Source organism: Pelodiscus sinensis, chromosome 8 (assembly GCF_049634645.1).
Source record: "Pelodiscus sinensis isolate JC-2024 chromosome 8, ASM4963464v1, whole genome shotgun sequence".
In the NCBI taxonomy this organism is placed as follows: Eukaryota; Metazoa; Chordata; order Testudines; family Trionychidae; genus Pelodiscus; species Pelodiscus sinensis.
Window position 1 is genome coordinate 55,890,794 of NC_134718.1, and position 20,569 is coordinate 55,911,362.

The 20,569-nt window shown below is 40.6% G+C and overlaps 2 protein-coding genes across 3 annotated transcripts in view; one reads left to right on the forward strand and one right to left on the reverse strand.

Annotated features, from left to right (window-relative positions):
- Positions 1–1,037, reverse strand: part of ACADSB (acyl-CoA dehydrogenase short/branched chain) — a 29,774-nt gene extending 28,737 nt beyond the window's left edge. The window contains exon 1 of the mRNA XM_075935313.1: positions 902–1,037. Within this exon, the coding sequence (XP_075791428.1) occupies positions 902–937 (36 nt within the window). The 5' untranslated portion in view covers positions 938–1,037. The remainder of the gene's footprint in view (positions 1–901) is intronic.
- A 5-nt stretch (positions 1,038–1,042) lies between these two features.
- IKZF5 (IKAROS family zinc finger 5) lies at positions 1,043–20,499 on the forward strand. Of its 2 annotated transcripts, none has more exons than XM_075935314.1 (6): positions 1,043–1,172; positions 4,181–4,246; positions 8,842–8,937; positions 12,020–12,183; positions 12,483–12,665; positions 14,998–20,499. In XM_075935314.1, the coding sequence occupies exons 4-6, from the start codon at positions 12,051–12,053 to the stop codon at positions 15,939–15,941; spliced, it is 1,260 nt and encodes a 419-aa protein (XP_075791429.1). In that variant the 5' UTR covers positions 1,043–1,172; positions 4,181–4,246; positions 8,842–8,937; positions 12,020–12,050; the 3' UTR covers positions 15,942–20,499. The 2 variants fall into 2 exon arrangements, with proteins under 2 accessions (XP_075791429.1, XP_075791430.1); XM_075935315.1 differs by having other exon boundaries at positions 1,090–1,140.
- The last annotated feature ends 70 nt before the right edge of the window (positions 20,500–20,569 follow it).

Below are 20,569 nucleotides of genomic sequence, written 5' to 3' on the forward strand. Positions count from 1 at the left end.
TTCTAAAAATAGCTGGGAGGGGGGGAGGGGGTGTTTGCAGATAGGCTAGGACAGGGTGACCAGAAGTCCCAATTTTTATAGGGATAGTCCCGATATTTGGGGATTTGTCTTATATAGGCGCCTATTACCCCCCACGCTCCCTGTCCTGATTTTTCACACGTGTTGTTTAGTTAGCCGAGGCTCAGAACCAGGCTGCAGAAGGGGGGGCGGGTGTGAGTCTCGGAGCGGGAGGGCGCGAGGGGTGTGTGCGGGCTTGCGAGGCGGGTGTGACAGGCGCACGGGGGTGTGTGCGGGCTTGCGAGGCGGGTGTGACTGGCGCACGGGGGTGTGTGCGGGCTTGCGAGGCGGGTGTGACTGGCGCGCGGGGGTGTGTGCGGGCTTGCGAGGCGGGTGTGACTGGCGCGCGGGGGTGTGTGCGGGCTTGCGAGGCGGGTGTGAGAGGCGCGCGGGGGTGTGTGCGGGCTTGCGAGGCGGGTGTGACTGGCGCGCGGGGGTGTGTGCGGGCTTGCGAGGCGGGTGTGACTGGCGCGCGGGGGTGTGTGCGGGCTTGCGAGGCGGGTGTGAGAGGCGCGCGGGGGTGTGTGCGGGCTTGCGAGGCGGGTGTGAGAGGCGCGCGGGGGTGTGTGCGGGCTTGCGAGGCGGGTGTGAGAGGCGCGCGGGGGTGTGTGCGGGCTTGCGAGGCGGGTGTGACAGGCGCGCGGGGGTTTGACAGGCGCGCGGGGCGTGACAGGCTTGCGAGAGGCGGGAACGGGGGGGAGGCGGGTGTGACGGGGTCCGGGCAGGGCGGCGAGGGGGGACGGTCCCGACCCCGCACCCGAATCTCTCCTTGGGGAAGGGGGCGCCTGGCACCTGGGCAGAGCGGGCCAGAGGCAGCCCAACCCCTTCAAGGCCCACGATTCACCTTCACGCAGCTCCGCCACAGCGCCGCTGCCGCCATGCTCGCTGCTGCGGCCGCCGACTCCCCTCGGCTCGGGGCGCACGCGAGGAAGCCCCTAAGCTCGCGCTGGGAGCAACGCACCCGAACCCACCACGGTCCAATTGCGCCTGCGCGGCGAGGCAAGCGTGCTACTCTCGCGAGGCTTGGGGAGCCGGGCGGGCGGGGCTACTACTACGGGAGACACAACAAACATGGCGGCTTCGGTGGGTGTTAGGAGCTGTGGGGTGCAGGGGAGGTGAGTGTTGCTCCCGACCCGCAGCTGAGGAGCCGGGCTCTGGGGGCGGGGGTGAGAGAGCCGCCCTGTGCGCATATCCCCAAGGAGCTGCTGTCGCCTGTGACTAGCCCCCTTGTCTCTTTCACTCAGGGCTGGGGGGGGGGGGGTCTGTTACCGGGGAGTAAGAGGCTGAGGGGGAGGCAGTGACAGTTCCCGCCCTGCAGAGCTGGACACGGGGGAGCGGGGCAGCAGGTTTTCCCTTCTCCCCCCAGGGGAGTGGGGCACTTGCCCTGCTCTCTGCGCTGTGTCTCTGGGTGAGCGGGTGGGGTGTCCGCCTGGCCCCAGCGCGATGGGGGTGCCGCTCTCTTTGCTCTCCGCTCCCAGCGTTGAGGAGGGAGTGTCAACGGGGGTTTTCTCCCTTCCCTCGGAATGGGGTGGCTGTTCCTTTCTCTCGCCCCGCCCCGCACAGGAGACCGATAGCAAGAGCTGCTGGCCGACAGATGCCCCTGGCGCGGTTCCAAACCGTGGTGTTTTATTTTTTAACAAAACTGAAACGGACACAAACGAGTCTGGCTGTGAGGGATATTGAATCGGGGAGGGAGGTGTGAGAACAGGCTTGGGAAAATGCGCTCACTGGCATGGAGTTCCTAGCACATCCTCCCTGAAAATGGGTATGAGTCTGCTAGAAATCTTCTTTTTCTTAAATTGGGAGGATTAAAGTTTGCTTAACTGAGTTCTGCAGTGGTAGTGTAGTTTTCCCCCTCTGTGGGCTCCTGCTAGGCAATTGGGGTGGGAAACAGTGCTCTGACTGGAAGATGGAGAATCTGGTTCTTGGCCTTTGTATGAAGACTCATTTGTATTTTAAATTTAGAAGAGTACCACATGGGAAATCTTTGAAAAGGTGGTCGTTATTTTTTGTGAGGCATTAACTTTCTGGTCATGAAACTGTGTTTAAAAACTTGAGCACGATGTGTGATTGCTTTAGATCCTGATTCTTCTGCCCACCCACATGCTTCTCAGAAAAGAAAGTAATAGAATATGTCAAATAACAGTTATGGGAGTTCAGAGGTGTTTGGTTCTGCTCTTTAGGAAAGAATCCCTTCATTCTGAGATACCAGCCAAGTGGCTTCACAGCAAGCTGAAATAGTGTTAGAAAGACTTAAATGCTCTTCTAGACTTCCTTGATGGAAAATGTGTAGCTTCACATGTAGGTTTGTTTGCTGTCAAAGGTTCCAACTGCTTGTTTGTGTGTCCGTTATTTCAGAGCCATGATATCTGAAGTGTAGGAGCAAACCAGAAGGCTCAGCTGTGTATCTGCATGATTTTTTTTCTTCAGGATAACTGTAGAAGACTTTTCAGTAATATAAGGCTTTCACATTAAAACATTCTGCAGTACTTTTTGAAATATATGTATGAAACATACTGAAAAGCAGTTAGCTTTAGGTTGAATGGGGTATTCAGGAAATCAACCAGTGTCCAGCACTCTACACAATGTTGAAGCAAAGCAAAGAAAAACATTTACCCAAAAGCAGTGAATAAACAAACCCTTTAGCTTACAGAATGTGTTATGTAAATCTCTGACACAATTGTAGGAGGCTGAATTTAAGATTACTTTATACATCTTGGTATAATTATCATGAAAATTTACCATTAAAGTACAAAATCTACTATCCCTTCATTTTCTACAGCAGCAGTTCTCAAACTTTTTGGGCTCCGGACCCCATTACGTGTATAAAAATGTATGCGGCACCCCAACGGTCCACTGATTGTATGTTGTCTGTTTCCAGTTTGTCAACCTTGCGGAGCCCCTGGAGATGTCTCGCGGAGCCCTGGGGCTCTGCGGAGTACAGTTTGAGAACACTGTTCTACAGTGATTGATGGTGCATTTTAAAACATTATATTCCTCACATGAATAGGATTTTATAAAAGTAGTTTAAGGTGTCATTCACAAATTACTCACTAAAATATATAATTTAATTAATTTTGTTGAGGTATTCATAGCCACATAATGAGCAATGTTAGTATGTGATATGAGTAATATTTGTTGATTGTTTTTTTTTTCCTATCTTTTCCTTAGGGGAAAAATATGTGCATTTTTAAAAGCACAGTATGCTGTTTGTTAATTTAAGCAAGGTCAAAGCAGTGTTACTTGCATGTGAAACAGAATATGGTGAGGTTTGAATTAGTTCTCAGATCCTGTGGAAATTTATGTACATCGGTATAAAAGGATCCTGAGAATCATAACTATGGTAACAAGGAATGAAGTTAATTTAAACATGATGGTCAGACCACTAAATCATGTCTTCTACCTTTCCCCAGTTCCACTCTTCAGTATTTATTCATCTGTGAGAGTTTTTCAGTCTGAAATGTCACTGTATAAATTACCACACAAATCAACTTTTTGCCCTTGAAGCAGAGAGTATCACTTCAGACTCTTTGGTTCAATATTTTCCTGTTGAACCATCCCAAAACTCAGATTTTTAATATGAATTATTGAATGAGTTTAGTCTACTCATGCACAAACTTTCCAGTTGCAGCCCACCCCCACCATTCACAGAGTTTGTCACACCCCTCCTTCATTACTTTGTCACACTCTTCCAGAAGGTGGAGGAAAGAAACAGAGATGAGACTATTCATTCATTTGGTTTAGTATTATAGCATCTGACTCACTTGGAGAGGTCCCGGGTTCTCAACTATTGCTTTGTTTTCATGTCAATTATTAATCATTAAATGAGGTTAAAATTAATTTTGATTCTCTTTAATTTTAAAAGGAATGATAGGCCTACTGTAGTTATGAAAACTAAATGGTTGAAAATAAGCCTGACTGCGCTTTTATTTGTATTTTTAAGGGTGAACATTTCTTAATGCGTGTGCACACGCGTACACAGAGTTTGTGCACCACTGATTTAATCCCTATGTTTGACATGCTTTAAAGTTATAACTTGATGAGACTTGGCCTCTGGAATCTACACTACTTCCCCCACCATCACATTTTTAATGCATGACCTGGTATCTTTGTTTTACTGCAGGAGCCACCACCAAATGGAACACAAGTTAACTTAAACCTAGAGGAAGCTGGTGACATCTGAAAGAGGGTAGGCAAAATTGATGCGTAAAGATGTGCTTAAAATTAACTTACAGTGGTCAGAAGAGAAAATAGTGGACCATATTCAACTTGGCCATAAAAGGGCACTATAACTTGGAAGCCAACAGAGTGGCACATTTGCATTAATTTAGATGGAATAAATGAGTTAAAGATGTTGACATAACACCAGTCATCAACTGTTAAGGCCTGGGGATTGGTGTACTGAGATCTCGGCCTGCTTAGCAATATGGTAAACACACCCGTAAAAATCTTTTAAAAGATTAAATATACCAAAAAGAATGAAAGGCACATTTGAAATGCAAAGTATTAAATAAGGGTTTCATTGTAACATTTGATTCTTTTCCTTGTAGGAGAGTGTTTTTTAAATGGAAACACTCCATGTTGTTTGACAGTGTCAACAAAAGATGTTTGTTATTAGTATAAAAAATGTTGTTAAATGTCTTTTTTGGGAAAAGAGAAGTTAGTTGAGATGGGTTTGAGAGAGTATTGTTGCTACAGCTGTACAAGTCCAGTCTTAGAAGGAAAAGCTCTCATGTCCAATAGTCACATGACATCAACGATGGTAATAACTATGATCCCAGGTGATGTTGGGGATTCAGCTGGAGATGGTAGGGGTGGTGATGTCATCTGGGCCCCTCTCTCTGGCCACTTATCAAGATCAGAATGATTAAGGCCCAGGGTTCCAGGAAACTGGTGGTTGGCAACCATGAGTCACACCTGCTCCACTAGCCTCTCTGTTCTCTCCCTGTATCTTTTTTTTTGTTCTTTCATATTTTTCCCACAAATACTTTTTTTTTAAGGACCCAAAAAGGGAATGAGGGTGGAATAGCCCCTCTGTTATTTTACCCATCAATTAGTCCTAATAGTCCGCATATCAATTTTGGCTTATAAACTTCTGACTCCATGTCTCCTGTTTTTAGCAAGTATAATTTAACACAGAGATTAAATCATATCAGTTTGGCTTTTTTATTTAGACTAATTCAATAATTCTGTCTTCCATTCATATGTTTATCATCAACATTTATTGTAACAGATTACTGTAACATTTTATGAATGTATACATTTTTACCGTTGAGCTCATATTTTGGGTAAATTGGTAGGCCTACTTGTCACAACAACACCACTTATTTCAGGGCTGAATTTCAGCCACTGTATTAGATTCCAAAAATAACAGAGAAAGCCTGGTTTAATCCCTATTCTAAGAATTATTTAGACACAATTTTGATAAATAAGAAAATAAATAACCCATTGGAATGCTTTCTTGTGTTGAACAAGTGGGTAAAGGAAAAATGGAGAAATCACATTTAACAAATAAACAAAGATGTCAAGTAGGGAAATCCCTTTCATTTGTTTGCAAACCAAGGGAATCTGGTGGGGTTTTTTTTTTTTTTTTTTTTTTTTTTTTTTTTTTTTGCCTATCAACTTTGTTTTGTTGTGGTTTTTACCTTCTGATGGTATTAATGTGGCAGTTGCTAGAAAGCATAGTTGTTATTCAGTCTTGAGTACTAGAAATGTCTTGATTTGTTTGTCACTATATACTTGTAGAGATTTACATATTTTATTAAAATGATCTCTCTATGGGATATATACTTCTGGAGTAGATTTCTTCTTCTGTATTTCATCAATATTGGAGTGGAAAAGACTAGGTGGAATTAATTTGAATTGTTAAGTTAGAATTCCTATTTCACTCCTCTGATGTTTTCAGGGTCCTCTCCTCTATTCTCTCTAACCACCAAAAGTACATCTTGTTGACTGTTCTTCCAAATCAGAACTGAATATAACTGCTTCTGAAGCTCATTAGTTCTGAATTAAGCCCTTGGTATAGCACTGATGTCTAACACTTTCTGCCTGAACATACCGCAAAAAAGTTAAGGGACCTGTAGGAGACCCTCCCCCCTTGTGTCCGGGGGGAGTGCCCCTCTTTTCTGTAGCCCTCCCCCTTTCGTTTGGAGTTCTCGCGGTTTCATTTGTACCCGTTATACAATTTCCCCTCCCTTCACGTATAGCCGCACCCGAAAAGAGGGACTTTTGCCTCTTGGGGATTACGTTGGGGTAGGGGGACCCGGGCCCACCCTCTCCACCGGGTCCCAGCCCGGAGCCCTGGGGAGTGATTATGACGCTCTTCTCTCCCTATTGGTTGGCGGGGTGACCACCTGTAGCACACTGACCCGTGGGCCTAACGCTCTACTCCAAGCCACTTCCTACCCTGTCGACGGTTCCTCTTACCCCCATGATGGGTCCTCGGTCTATTCGCCCCACTCCCCTGCAAGTCTTCCTGATCCTGGCTCAGGCTCGCAGTTCCGGGGTCGTCAGGGGTCATGGTCTGCTGGGGCGTCTTCCCCACTGCCGGTTCCAAAGCCCTGTTGCTCCGGTCCTACCCCTGAGCCTTCACGGTCGGCTCCCCCGCACTCTTGGGAGCCGTCGCCACTAAGACTCTCTGCTTTCCCCTGGGTACGGGGTCCGCCATTTATAAAGGTCATGGCGCACCGCTGACATGGCCGTCTGGCATCCCAGGCGGTGCCTGACTCCTCCCCCTTCCACCATTCTTCCCCTCATGGGCTTCTGAGGCTGCCCAAAAGGCCCACGCCTGCGCCCTCCTGCTGACCCAGTCCCTCACAGCTGTCTGCCGGCATATGGGGCTCATCCGCCCCCTCGCCCAAGCAGCCCGGGATGCCTGCGCCAGCGTGTCCCGGCTGGTGCAGCTCTCCCCGGCTGTCCGCCAGAGCATGGGGCTCGCCTGCCCCATCGCCCAGGCAACCCCGAACGCCCTCATCTGCGCGTCCCAGCCAGCACTGCTCTCCCCAGCTGTCCGCCAGAGTGCGGGGCTTGTCTGCCCCGTCACAGGACCAAACTCACTTTTTTGAGGTAGATTTTCTGAGGAAGGCACCATTCACATATACCTAGCTAGTTTGTGTGCTTCCATCCTAATGCTACTGGTGCTGAGGTCAAGTTGTGTAGGGAAAGCAGCTGAATCCTGTTACATGCTGGCAATCCTCAACTGGCTTATGGTCCCAAAGGGTCCAGTTACAGCTTGTGTAAGGTAAGAACAACCCCAAAGCTCTAAACTGAACTTTGACAAAGTATCAGGGAGCTATAGTTGGTGGTTTGTTTTCAACTTCTCTTTTGCTTCTCTGACTGCTCAGTTGAGGATGAGGAGACATTCTTTGCTGGGCATTTCTGTAGGTTAAGATCTCCCAGAGACTCCCTCAGCTTGGCAGGTAAACAGAGAATGAGATAACGTGAGCAGCTTCTCTTCTGCGATTCTGCGTAGTGGGGAAGCTGTGAGCAGTTGTAGCAGGGAAAGCACAGCAACTTAACAGTGCTCTCACCTCTCATAAGAAATCTGAGATTTAGTTGGGGAGGTGTGGAGCCTACTATTATATTTCTGAAGTGGGTTTTGTTCAAGCACTTTACGTTCTCTAAGAAGCACTTCTAGAACAGATTTTTCAATTTGTATTTTAATAGAAATTTTCTTAACACAGTTGCCCTCAAGGACCACAGGGGCTGGATATCACTATAGTAAATTGATATGAGACCCTCCCCATTTCAGGGACTTGTCACTAAAAAATTTCCAGCTAATATGCTATTACTAGATCAGTAGCAAGTTATTTAACTGATGTATAATAAGTGGGATTAACAGGACAGTAACATGCTGCACTAATACTATATTGTTTAACACAAAGCATCCTTGTGAAAGAAAGATTCACACCGAAATCTCTCAAAAGACAATCTGCAGGAAACCAGCATTCCAGTAGCTAGTGGTATGTGTTGAATTGGTCCTCGTAGTTTAAGCAACTTTGTTACAGTCAACTAGTGTTAGTGAAGCACTTGGAAAATGCAAAGCACTATGTGAGTGACTAGTAGTGACTTTGAATTTGGTACTGGACACTTGCAGATCATTTAATGAAACTCTGGTCACTTCTGTAAAATGAAAAGATTTGCTAACTGAAAATATATATGTTAATGATTGCTGTAATAACTTGCAGGAATTGAAATATCTGAAACTGCCTTTTTTCAGACTTGAATTTTATCTTCCACCTTAAACTTATTTCAAGCCAAAGTTCTAGGAAAGTCTGATAGTGGTGATATTGGAAAAGAGAAAGTGACAAATGATGTAACGGTGAATTTTTTTTTATTGAAAGATCATGAATTCCTCTGTTCTTGGCAAAATATTAAACTCAAATTCTGTGGCTGTATTTGAGAATTATGCAGCACTGCCCTTGCAAGCCTTCTTCCCATCACTGTTAATCAATACTATTGCAGAATGTGTTTTTTCAGTTTCCTGTCCGACAGCAAAAAGTGATTCCCCTAAAACTTGTTCTGCGGATCACTACTAGTTGCCATCAGAAGGAAATATTTGTAACCTCTATATAGCTTGAGGGATGCGTCGAGGAGGTCCATGAAAGATGTCCTTCTGGAAATGTAGTCCATGTAACAAAACAATTAAACTATTCCTATGAATTTTATTTGTTGCAATGGGGCCCTCTTCTGAAAGTTCAGCAGGAAGCCAAAAAAGATTTGATTAAGAAATCAGAAAACAAGTTGGACAGGCTAATTTTTTTATTTCTTTTTTTTTTTTTTCAGGAAAAGTGAGGCAGCAGTGCTCCCTTGCTTTCTATCTGATCTATTGGGAGTTCAGGTTGGAGTATGTTTGCTACTTAGCAGGCAACTGCAATTCAGGTACAATTCATGTAGACTTTTAAAACTCAGAAACACAAGGGAAAACTAAAGAATGTAGCTTAAAATAGCTGGAGAAATCTCCTGCTATGTTCCTGTCTCTGGCTGCAGCTCTGATTTTCCTGTTGTGATATGTGTCATCCAGCTCTATTTCCTACTAGGGATGTTAAATTGTATTTATTCAAGTAAATGTATAATGAGGGTGGGGGACATGGGGAGCCCCCTCCTCCTGCTGCTGCCTCTGTATCACAAGCAATACTTTTCAAGTATTTTTACATATAGACTTTAATATACATTAAATGAATGTTTTTAGTTAAGGCAGTAAAATCATCAGTTCTCTTTAGTCTCACAAAACCACTAAGGTAAGTAGAATTTTTATGTCCAATTTACAGATGTGTAGATTGGTAGAGTCATTTTATTCAATTCATGTTGTTGGTAAGTAGCATGAGTGTGTGTGTGTGTGTGTGTGTGTGTGTGTGTGTGTGTGTGTGTATAAATATAAATATAAATAAAAGTAAAATACTCTTGTCTCCATAAACATGGTATATAAGTTATTTGAAACTTTGAGAAAGTGATGGTACTGTAATATCAATGCCACTTTGAAATCTTACTGATTTAAGATTAAATGTTATGTTTTGTAATTTGATTTTTTAATGAATGAGTTCCCTCTATAACTTACACAATTTTAGAACACTAACAAAATATGCATAAAAAATGTGTTGAACACCTAATTTGACACTTGAAAGGTTTCTCAGCTTCTGAAATCGGTTCCCCTCAACTGCTGATTTAAAACATGAATGAATCAAAATATAATTTGCCTTAGTAGATGGTAATTAACGTTCTTGACAGTCTTGAATGTGTCATGATGCATAGTGATGATTCATTATTTCATTAATCATAACTATCCATGTGCCTAACTTTAAGTCTGTGAGCAATCATGCTTCTGAACATAATTCAAAGATACAGAACATTATAAGTCTGTTAGTCACAAAGTCTTTTCTTTATAATAAACTAGCAGATTTAAATGGCTTTGCTTAGGTCCTTAATTCAGTACATTTTTTTTAATAAAAGGAAATCTTATATGGTTTATTGAAATAATTATATTTTTCAAAAATAGTGTTATTTTTAGTAAATCTTTTAAAATGGGAATTCCATCAAGTGTATTTTTTCTTCATCCCTATAAACTCCTATCATTTGCTTTTAACAAAGGCTAGTCAATTTGGATTCCAATAAGTTTGTTTTCTAGTTTTTAACCAGTAAGCATTGATTCAGCTGTGCCAAGACAGAGCGCTGCTCCAAATATCTGTTTAATCTCTTTTCTGTAAAATGTATTGAGAAGAAATCCTGTTCCAGGTTCATCCAATTTTTTTGGCTCATCTTGGTTTAGTCTCTTTCAACATTTGCTGAGTTATGTCAGATTTGAAGACTGTACTTGATTTGGTGATTGTCTCATTTCTGTTTGATTTTATGAGAAACAATCCCATTCCAGGCAGATCTTGTTTTTCTGGCACAACTATACCCTTAAGTCGCTTTACGTTACGATAAGAGAAAACTGCATACCAAATTTGGTGGTCCTAGCTTTTACCATTTAGGAGTTCTAGATCAAACAGACAAACTCTCTAAAATATATAGTAGATTTCCTTGTACACTAAGGGCATATCTAGACTACATCCCTCTTTTGAAGGAGGGATGTAAATTAGGCAGATCGAAAGTGCAAATGAAGTGGAGATTTAAATATCCCACACTTCATTTGCATAATCGCATCACAGCATTCTTTTGAAAAGGGGTATTTCGAAAGTGAAACTGCAGTCTAGACCCGGTTCTTTCAGGGAAAAAAAAAAAAGCCCTTTTTCAAAAGATCCCATACTCCTCAAGAAAAGGGTTTTTCCTGAAACTGCATCTAGACTGCAGTTTCACTTTAGAAATACCTGTTTTTGAAAGAACACTATGACGCAATTATGCAAATATAGCATGGGATATTTAAATCCCCGCTTCATTTGCACTTTCGATCTGCCTAACTTACATCCCTCTTTCGAAAGAGGGATGTAGTCTAGACATAGCCTTAGATTTGATATCTCAGCATTTAAAAACTGGCATTTCAAAAAATGTTTTCTTTTAATCGAATCCTTTGTACTAGGGCTGTCAAGTGATTAATTGCACATTAAATTTAAATCTCGATTAATCGCGTGTGCTGCCCCTTTGAAATGCTGCAGCGGTGTTTCAAAGGGGCAGCGCTGTGGAAGCCCAGGATCAGCTAGAATCCTCAGCTGACCCCAGGCTCAGTTCAGCTGCCCCTTTGAAACGCAGCAGCAGCATTTCAAACGGGCAGCGCTACACGGAGCCCATGCAGTGCAGCGCTGTCGATGCCCCTTTGAAATGCAGCAGCAATGGGGTTTCCAAGGGGCAGTGCTTCATGGAGCTGGGTTTATCTGGGGACTCCAGCTGATCCCAGGCTCCGTGTTGGGTTGCCCCTTTGAAAGGCCGCCACAGCGTTTCAAAGGGACAGCACCATGGGAGCCCGGGATCAGCTGGAGTCCCCAGATAAACTCAGCTCCATGCAGCACTGCCCCTTGAAAATGCCACTGCTGTGGCATTTCTAAGGGGCATCGACAACGCTGCAGGAGCCTGGGATTGGCTGGAGTCCCCAACTGATCCCCTATTGGCGTTTCAAAGGGGCAGTGCCGTGGAAATGCCTGTGATTAACGCGTTAATTGCAGGTATTAATGCGTGTTGACAGCCCTGCTTTGTACAAATGATATAATAAATATTTCTGAACTGAATGGTAAGATTAGATTGAATTTTGTTCTCATGTCTGCCTAGTCAACTAAAATTTTAAATTTAATAAAAGAATGTAATAAGTCAAATAGTATTTATATAATAAAGTTGCTGAGAACTAAATAGCATTGATCTGGGGTAAAGATTAACAATGTTATGATTATCTATACATGTTCGTTCTACTTTGACCATATGCTTTTATTGAACAAGACTATAGAGATGTAATCCTTGATTTAAAATGATTTCTGTAAATGTGAATTCTTTTTCAAATTCAGTGAAATGTGCTCTGATACTGATATTTTTTTTCTAGGCACAAGTTATTGTAAACTCAGAGCGTGAATATGGGTGAAAAGAAACCAGAGCCTCTGGACTTCGTAAAAGATTTCCAGGAATATCTTACTCAACAAACACACCATGTTAATATGATTTCTGGATCTGTCAGTGGGGACAAAGAAGCAGATACCCTTCAGGGAGGTAGGCTGTCTTCAATGCTGTCAAGTATTCTAATTTTGGCGGGGAATGGTTGTGGTGATGTTTGCATTTCAACATGATTATTCTGAAGGCTACTTAACTAGTCTGTAAATCTGTAGAACCTTCTGGGGGAAGTCTTTAAATATATCTTTCACAAAACGTATTTCTTATTAGTTTATTTGTGGGTGGGGGGGCAATGTAAGGAAGTAAGGAGCTAACAGGTTTGGATTAGTCTCACGCTGACAAAATGCAACAACCCAGTGATTCTCAGTCAGAATCTCTACTGCATTTACTGTTTATAGCTGGGGCAGATGGTGATCAGAATGGACTAGATCATCCTTCTGTTGAAGTTTCACTGGATGAAAACTCAGGAATGTTAGTGGATGGGTTTGAAAGGACATTTGATGGAAAGCTGAAGTGTCGATATTGCAACTATGCCAGCAAAGGAACAGCACGGCTTATAGAGCATATCAGAATTCACACAGGTATGAAGGATTCTACAGTACTTTGCTGTGGGGCAGTATTTCAGTACTTCTGTATACTATGCTCAATGTATATGGAACTAACTTACTCATAGGCTTTGCAGATGTGTAGGTATGTATCTTCAAACAGTGTAATAGTGATGACTGCATACAATTGAGAAAAGTTAAGTCTGTGGTATTTTTTAAATACTTTTTCTTTCATTGTTTAAAAAATGAGGTATTGTATTTTAATAGTACTTGTTTAGGCTCCAATCCTACAAGTACTTCTGTGCTTAACTTTACTGTTATGAGTTACTGCGTTGATTTCAATTGAACTAGTTCTGGTGGTAAAGTTTTTGCATTCGTGTAATTGTTAGCAGGATTTTGGGTCTTACAGAAAAGCTCTTTTTTTGTGAGAGTCTCAATCACAAACTAATTATAAACAAAAAACTGAGAAAATACTGCATTCGCGTTAGTACATTAAATTGTATTCTATTTTACTACTAGGAGATAATATTGTAATATCTGCCAGTAGGCCAATTACACAAGAAAAGCACTCTGTCTAAAATTATAACGAAGGCATTTTTTAATGTGAAAGATCAGTTCGCAAGCTGAAAACTGTTCTCTAAAAAGTATAAGATACAGTGGAAGGGCATGGCACTCTACTATATTTCGGTTTCATGGGGGAACATCCCATAACTCTCTTATTTTAAAGCTGTTAAATTACCTGTGTGTGGCATTCCAGTTCTTGCTGTTCCCTCCAGTCTTTATATGATTGTGTAACCTTGGTATGAATTGTATGATCATTACAAAGATATCAAAGCCCAATTGGCAGACACGTGCCAACCTCTGAAATGATCTCATAGAAGTACCTTACATCAGGGGCTGCAACTACTTTTCCTTCTGCTTCTCTTTTGAAGCTGGTGGTATAAGCAAATCTGGTTAAGGGAGAGAATAACAGATAATTGTCCCAAAATGTGATATTAAGCAGTAAGGTGCCTGTCACTGGAAAGTTTTCCAATTTTTCTTTGTCAGGATGGATCTGGCTTGCTTGAGCAAATACTGATTTGAGCTCTGGCAGAAAACCAACTGCAGTAAATATTCCTTGGGAGAATCGTGAACATAAATATCCTCATCTGTGAGGCTTTGACAGCAGAACAGCAGATGCATGCTTCCTACAGTCTTGTATGAATGTGAGATCAATGATAGATGCCTACAGACATGTAACTCCTTTTGAAAGTCTACTTGGAACCTGCTGTGTGATGGTGAAAATTTCTTTGGAGAGAATGTTAATACTATGTTTTCCAGTGCCAAGGAGAGAGAGGTCAAATTCCACTCCTGGAGTTGGCTATACCCTTTTGTAGAAGAATTAATGGAACGCCGTCTGTCTGGAAGCTGTTCTATAATTCCAGTTATGAAGTTAACAGTATCAGTACATCAACAAGGCATTTAACCTCTTTATGAGCATAAATCTGGAGTTTTAATTCCCAGAACACAAAGCACTAAAATCTTAAATAAATCTGTTAGTCTTTAAGGTGTCACAGGATTCCTCATTGTTCTTTGTGAGAATTCACTTGCCCTTCTAGGCCTATATTTTTCTAAATATAGCTACTCATCTTTAACTAAAATTTGAAAAACATCTGGGTGTTTGATACAAAGGCTGCAGTGTGCGGGGTGAGGGGACAGGTGTCTCTGTGAGAGCTGGTATGCGCAGGGGAGCCGGCTTTTAAGCTGGTGCCTGTATCAGAGGAAGCAGCATGGGAGGAGGGGAGCAGGTGGGAGCTGGTGTTTGTGGGGTGCTGGCTTTTAAGCTGGTTCCCAGTGAGGTGCCTCACCCGCCTCCTTAACCCTACCCCACATTGCTGCCTCTTTGATACAAAGGCAACAGCATAGGGAAGAGGGGGTGAGAGGCAGGTGGCCACCTTCCCCCTGCGTGTAAATGCATAACTGCTGAAAATTTCAGTGGTTACATGTTTACCTAAATAAATGCATTTTAATTTCCCTACTGCAAGCTTTGCTGTGCCATCTTACCTACATGCCTGAAACCCATTTTGGACAAAACACCTGTAGATATGTGAGTATTATTCAGACTGAATACCATTCCTACCTTGACAACATTCCAACAAAGGTCTCAGTTAGTGCCAGTTATAGTGAGAGTGGTTGCTTTTCTAATGTTCACACTTGCCCACTGAGAACAGGATGGGACCTCTAAACTCATTTCATTTATACCTAGCAACTTTCCATTAGCAGTAGGTTGGACTGGATTTGAACTGTTAATTTACAAAGTGAAATGCTCTATCCCTTCCATGGTCTGTTAAATTGTTGCTCTTGAATTCTCTCTCTTTCTCTCTTTCAGGTGAAAAGCCACACAGATGCCATCTATGTCCATTTGCATCAGCCTATGAACGTCATTTAGAAGCGCACATGCGATCACATACTGGTGAAAAACCATACAAATGTGAATTGTGTTCCTTCCGCTGCAGTGACAGAAGTAACCTGTCTCATCATCGTAGACGCAAGCATAAAATGGTACCTATAAAAGGTACTAGGTCTTCCCTAAGTAGCAAGAAAATGTGGGGGGTTTTGCAGAAGAAGACCAGCAATCTGGGCTACAGCAGAAGATCACTAATTAATTTGAGTCCACCTTCCATGGTAGTTCAGAAACCAGACTATCTTAATGATTTCACCCATGAAATCCCAAATATTCAAACTGAAGCATATGATACCATGACAAAAACAACACAGACTAGTGGTCTGCCACGAGAGCCACACGACCTTATGGTAGACAATCCATTAAATCAGCTATCAACATTAGCAGGACAGTTGTCTAGCTTACCACCTGAAAACCAAAACCCAGCATCTCCTGATGTTGTACCATGCCAAGATGAAAAGCCTTTTATGATACAGCAGCCTACTGCACCAGCAGTAGTTTCATCTGTGTCAACAAATATTCCTCAAAGTTCATCTCCTACTAGCCCGGATTCTCGGCCGCCACACAGTCAAAGGAACTACAGTCCAGTGGCAGGTCCAAGCAGTGATCGCAGTGGCCATACTAGTACTCCTAGCATAAGTAACAGTCAGCCAAGTACTCCGGCTCCAACCCTTCCAGTTCAGGATCCTCAGCTTCTGCATCACTGCCAGCACTGTGACATGTATTTTGCAGACAATATCCTTTATACTATTCACATGGGATGTCATGGGTTTGAAAATCCTTTTCAGTGCAACATATGTGGGTGTAAATGTAAAAATAAGTATGATTTTGCTTGCCATTTTGCAAGAGGTCAACATAACCAACATTGACTGAAAATGTGTTTTCATTTAGTTTTTTTTAATGTATTTCATATTTGCTGAAGGATATCGTGCTCATCCCCAACTAAAAAAAAAATCTAATTAATAAATTGACAGTGGAAGCAAAATTCTTTCCATGTTCCTGTCCATAAAATATGCCAGGGATGTTTTACTCATGGAGAAGGAAGTTTTGTCACTCTGAGGATTGGCCTGCAATAATATGTTTTATGTTTGTTACATTTAAATTTCTTGCACTTAAAATCTAGGAAAAATACATTCTACAAATACCAATCCAGATTGTGTCATTTAAACGTAGGTTGCAATCATCCGATTAGGTATTAAACAACAAAAGAGATCTTGGTATCTAAAATATGCTAAAAGTTGATGATAATATGAAATGTATGTTAATATGGAAACCATATTTCTACTTATAAAGTAACTGCTGACGAGAATGGATAAAATAATTGCTGTGAGTAAAGAATAAACTTTTGTGCATACATACAATTTGAATATAAAATGTGTCAGTTTCATCTGACCAAGATATCAGATTTTTAGTAAATTCTGAATTATTTTGTGTTAGGCCTTTAAACTGCTCTATTTTTGCTCTGTTTTGTTTTTGTAAGAAATAGATTATAGATGGGAAGAAAACTAGAAGGTACACACACGCACGCGTGCACACGCACGCACACACACACACACCCTCCCCCCCCCCCCCCCAATAAGAAATAGAAAGTAGGCAGTTTTGCTTGAGGACTGTTTTCATTTTCAAAATGGTCAAGACATTCCTACTTGAGTTATTTTTTATATATATATATATATATATATATATATATATATATATATATATATATATAAAAATAAAATAACTCAAGTGGGAAAAAAAGTCATATTTTAATTAACTATCTTGCTAGGTTGCCTATATGTTTGGAAGTTACACATGCTGGTGTATACACATTACAACTGACATGGAATAATGTGCCACTGGTCTACCAGAGTCTGAGTTTGTTACCCTTCTGGACCTGCTTAAAAGACCACCTCTCTCCACCACCCCCGCATTGTTTGTGCGGGAAGACAGGCATAGGAATATTGGAGACTACAGTGTGAATCTGTGATTAATATTGTTTCTGAAGATGTACATGCCGTCCCCTGTATGGGTTAACTTTTATTTTTTATATAGTAAATCTTGATCATTGTAAAAGCACCTACTAATGGAATGGGCACTTTAATAAGAATCTGAATAAAACATCCTTGCAAAGTTCCATGAAAGCACTAGATATTTAAACACCTGAATTTATCACATTTCAGAAGAGTGAATAACTTTCACTGTATTTTGCAATGCACTTTGACTTTATTTCATTTTGTACTATTTGTCATAAGACAAGTTTTTTGTTTTTGTTTTTTTAAATATACTATCCTTGTGAACATGGACATCCAAGATAAAGAGTCCATGTTTTGTGCACAATAGGGCAAGACTTTAAAATGGGGATTTTGGGGGATTTTCCCCTGGGGACATCTGAATGGCAGATGTAGGGATCTGTCCAGAAATTTCTGTTGTTCTGGAGCAAGATCCAAAATCTGTTGAAGTCAACTGAAAGACTTGTTTATTTTGGTGGGCTTTGGATCAGGGCCTTGGAGACCAGGCTTTGCCAGAAGAGTTGTGATACTGGGAATTTTTCACTATTATTTAATTAGAAGTTTGGGACTTGAGTGCATGGCTCTACATTTGTCTAGTATAAGACTATTTTTCATCCTTATAATAGCCAATGATTTGTGTAGGTATGTTATTTCATTGTGGCTGATTGAGTGTAGTGTTTATGATTGCAGAAGTTAAAAACAGAAAAAGGCTAATAGGCCATATAATTCACCCCCTGCCAATTCAGAAGTGGTCTTTACAATAAATCACTAGTTAATATCAGAGGTGAACTTCCTGGCTATGAGTTTGATCCAAAATCCATTGACTTCAGTTGACTTTTTTATAAAACACTTAAGTTTTTGCATAAATAAACTTAAGAATATTTGGAGAATACAATTGCTTAACTACTATACATTTTAACATAATCAAAATTTACTAATTTTTTTTAGAATTGCTTTTTAAAATTACACTTCACAAAGAGAACAAATCTATAGTTATAAAATGTTTGTGCATAAACAGAGACCTAGATATCTGGAATCATACACTTGAATATCTGTTTTCATTTTGAAGATTGCACTAAATGCTGAATGAACTAATCTAGTTGAGGAGAAGCTGTTGCTTTTGTACAGGTTCTATAAACTGCAATTTTTTTTTACAAACAATAGAGTTTGGGAAAAAATACATTCTGAATAGGTCATAATTTTATTGGACAAATATCCGTGTACTTTGTTTCAATCTAACATCAGCTGAGGCATGAGTATTGTACATAAAACAAAATGCAATTATTACTGTTAGACTATTAGAAAAACTAATTGTCTGATTAGCCCCAAAGGAAAACATTTGATACTGTGCTATACCAGATAACATAGTTTTTTTTCTAAAGTTTTTTGGGACTTTGGGGAAGCCATTAAATCTACATGTTTAGGATTAAACCAGCTATTCTCATTTGGAATTGTGACACATCATACATTAGTTTTAATATTGGGTAGTAGAAGTTGCATATTGCAACTGCTTGCTGATTGAAAATATACAGACATTTGCTGTGTGAGACTATTCCCTTTTAAGTCCATGGCAAAGCCTGTAATTCCAAATTCTACAAAAATTTTAGAGTTTTTATCCTTCATATCACTATTCTTGTTTTGATGCTTAGGTCTAGAGCTTGCATTAGTATCCCCTAAAACCATTCAGTACTTGAATCAACATGTATGTAAAAACCATGCCTTGGAACTCTAGCAAAATTGTTCCCAACCTGGTCCATGCACTACAAAGATGTACCAGGGCACCTACAGAAGTGACTAGAAATAAGAGGATGCCTGCCTAACTCAATTGCAAAGGGAGCCTTCATTGGAAGCTGGGAAATGATTCACATGACAATAAATAGTGGGGACTACTAAACAGTAGTATGAAAATTTGAAAACTTGTGGACCCTACATGGCATATTTTGATGCTATTGGATGTTAATAAATTGTATTCACTTCAGCAAAGTACCCAAGGAAATTATAAAAGAGAGGAGTAGAGAATTGAAACATTAACTCTTAAAAACATGTAACAATTATAACCAAATGTTGCTTGTCTCATACAAGTAGCTCCATACTCTGCAGAATTTGGCATTCAAACCCTGATCTTACACTAGAGTCTGTGGGGTGGACCCCACTAACTTCATTGGTGCTCCAGGCACACTCAGTTTTAGAATTGGGACTGTACGTTACTTAGAAAGCATATTGCTGTGTTTTCTGTTGTGCCAAACAGTGATTTGATAACACTTATTTCCTTCAAACTACTAAGTATGTTTGGAAGGTTCATTTTGGTTTTATTAAAATGGTAGTTTTTCATAATTTTGTACTAAATTGTACATAGTCTAATATTTACTAGAATGTAAAATAAAAGAGCACAATTAATATTGCAAAGCTGCTTATGGATGTGATCCTGCAAACTTTATTCTCACAAATAAGCTTTATTCTTACAAAAGTCAATAAGAAATACAAGTCACAAAGGATTTGTAGGATCAGGCCCTAGATTAGTAAAACTTTCATAGAGAATTCTAAATGTGCTTATCTGCACTAACTTTAAAAACAAATCTGTATATCATTTTATAAGAAGCTGTTTAGCTTTTTAATTTGTATTAACAAGGAAAGTTCAGGATATGAGTTGAAGCTTTTCCACAGGTTAAGCTCTATATTTGGAAAACATTAACTTTGTTACTTTTTATTGTTATGAAATATTTTATAAAACTGTTGTACAATTTTAAACATGCACTATTTATCATACTCTTAATACAGACGTCTGAGGATTTTCTGTTCAGTGATCCTTCAGATATTGGATTGAAGATGTGGGTAGGAGATTAATGGTCTCAGTTAATATTTAAAATAAACCAACTGTGAAGCAACTAACAGAATAATATTTGATTTTTCCAAATGCAATGTTTAGCTTTGGATGGCTTTTAAAAAACATTTTATTTGTAATATAACCTACAGCTCTCAGTGCAAGAAAAAGGCATATTCTGATGTTATTTCATAGCAGAATTTGAGCTATGTTGGACATGCTTTTGTTATGGATTTTTTTTTCCTTAAAGGGAATTTCAGTAGAAAGTTTCCCATCAGTTTAAGTTTCTGTGAAAATACATAGTCAACAGATGTTCTGTTGCAGGGTGAGGGGTGGGAGAGTGGGAGTATTTCCCTGCTGAGGCATTTTTCACTGAGAAATCTTAGCATATGATAATTCCAGCTTCTAGTTCCTGCTTTGTTAATGTGTATTTCAATGTAAAAAGCATATTTTGTATGCAAAAGATGAGACTTGAGTTAGTTGTAAAGCAAGTTTTATCGTGTAGTGATACTGTTTTTAGAAAACAAAGTTTAATTCTGAAATTACTATATCTAGTTTAGTTCATGTTGTGGAGCTTTGTTTTGTAAGATATGAATAAAAACCCCTTTCTAATGATGTTTAATTTATTAATCCTTTTGAAAACTATGTAGGGCCTTAACTGCTACTCATGAGCAGTATTTACTCT

Bases quoted from the DNA above. Each gene is read 5' to 3' on its own strand.
- IKZF5 (XM_075935314.1), top strand. From the start codon at position 12,051: ATGGGTGAAAAGAAACCAGAGCCTCTGGACTTCGTAAAAGATTTCCAG. The intron at 12,184-12,482 runs GTAGGCTGTCTT...TACTGTTTATAG, and splicing joins AGCAGATACCCTTCAGGGAG to CTGGGGCAGATGGTGATCAG. The intron at 12,666-14,997 runs GTATGAAGGATT...TCTCTCTTTCAG, and splicing joins GCATATCAGAATTCACACAG to GTGAAAAGCCACACAGATGC.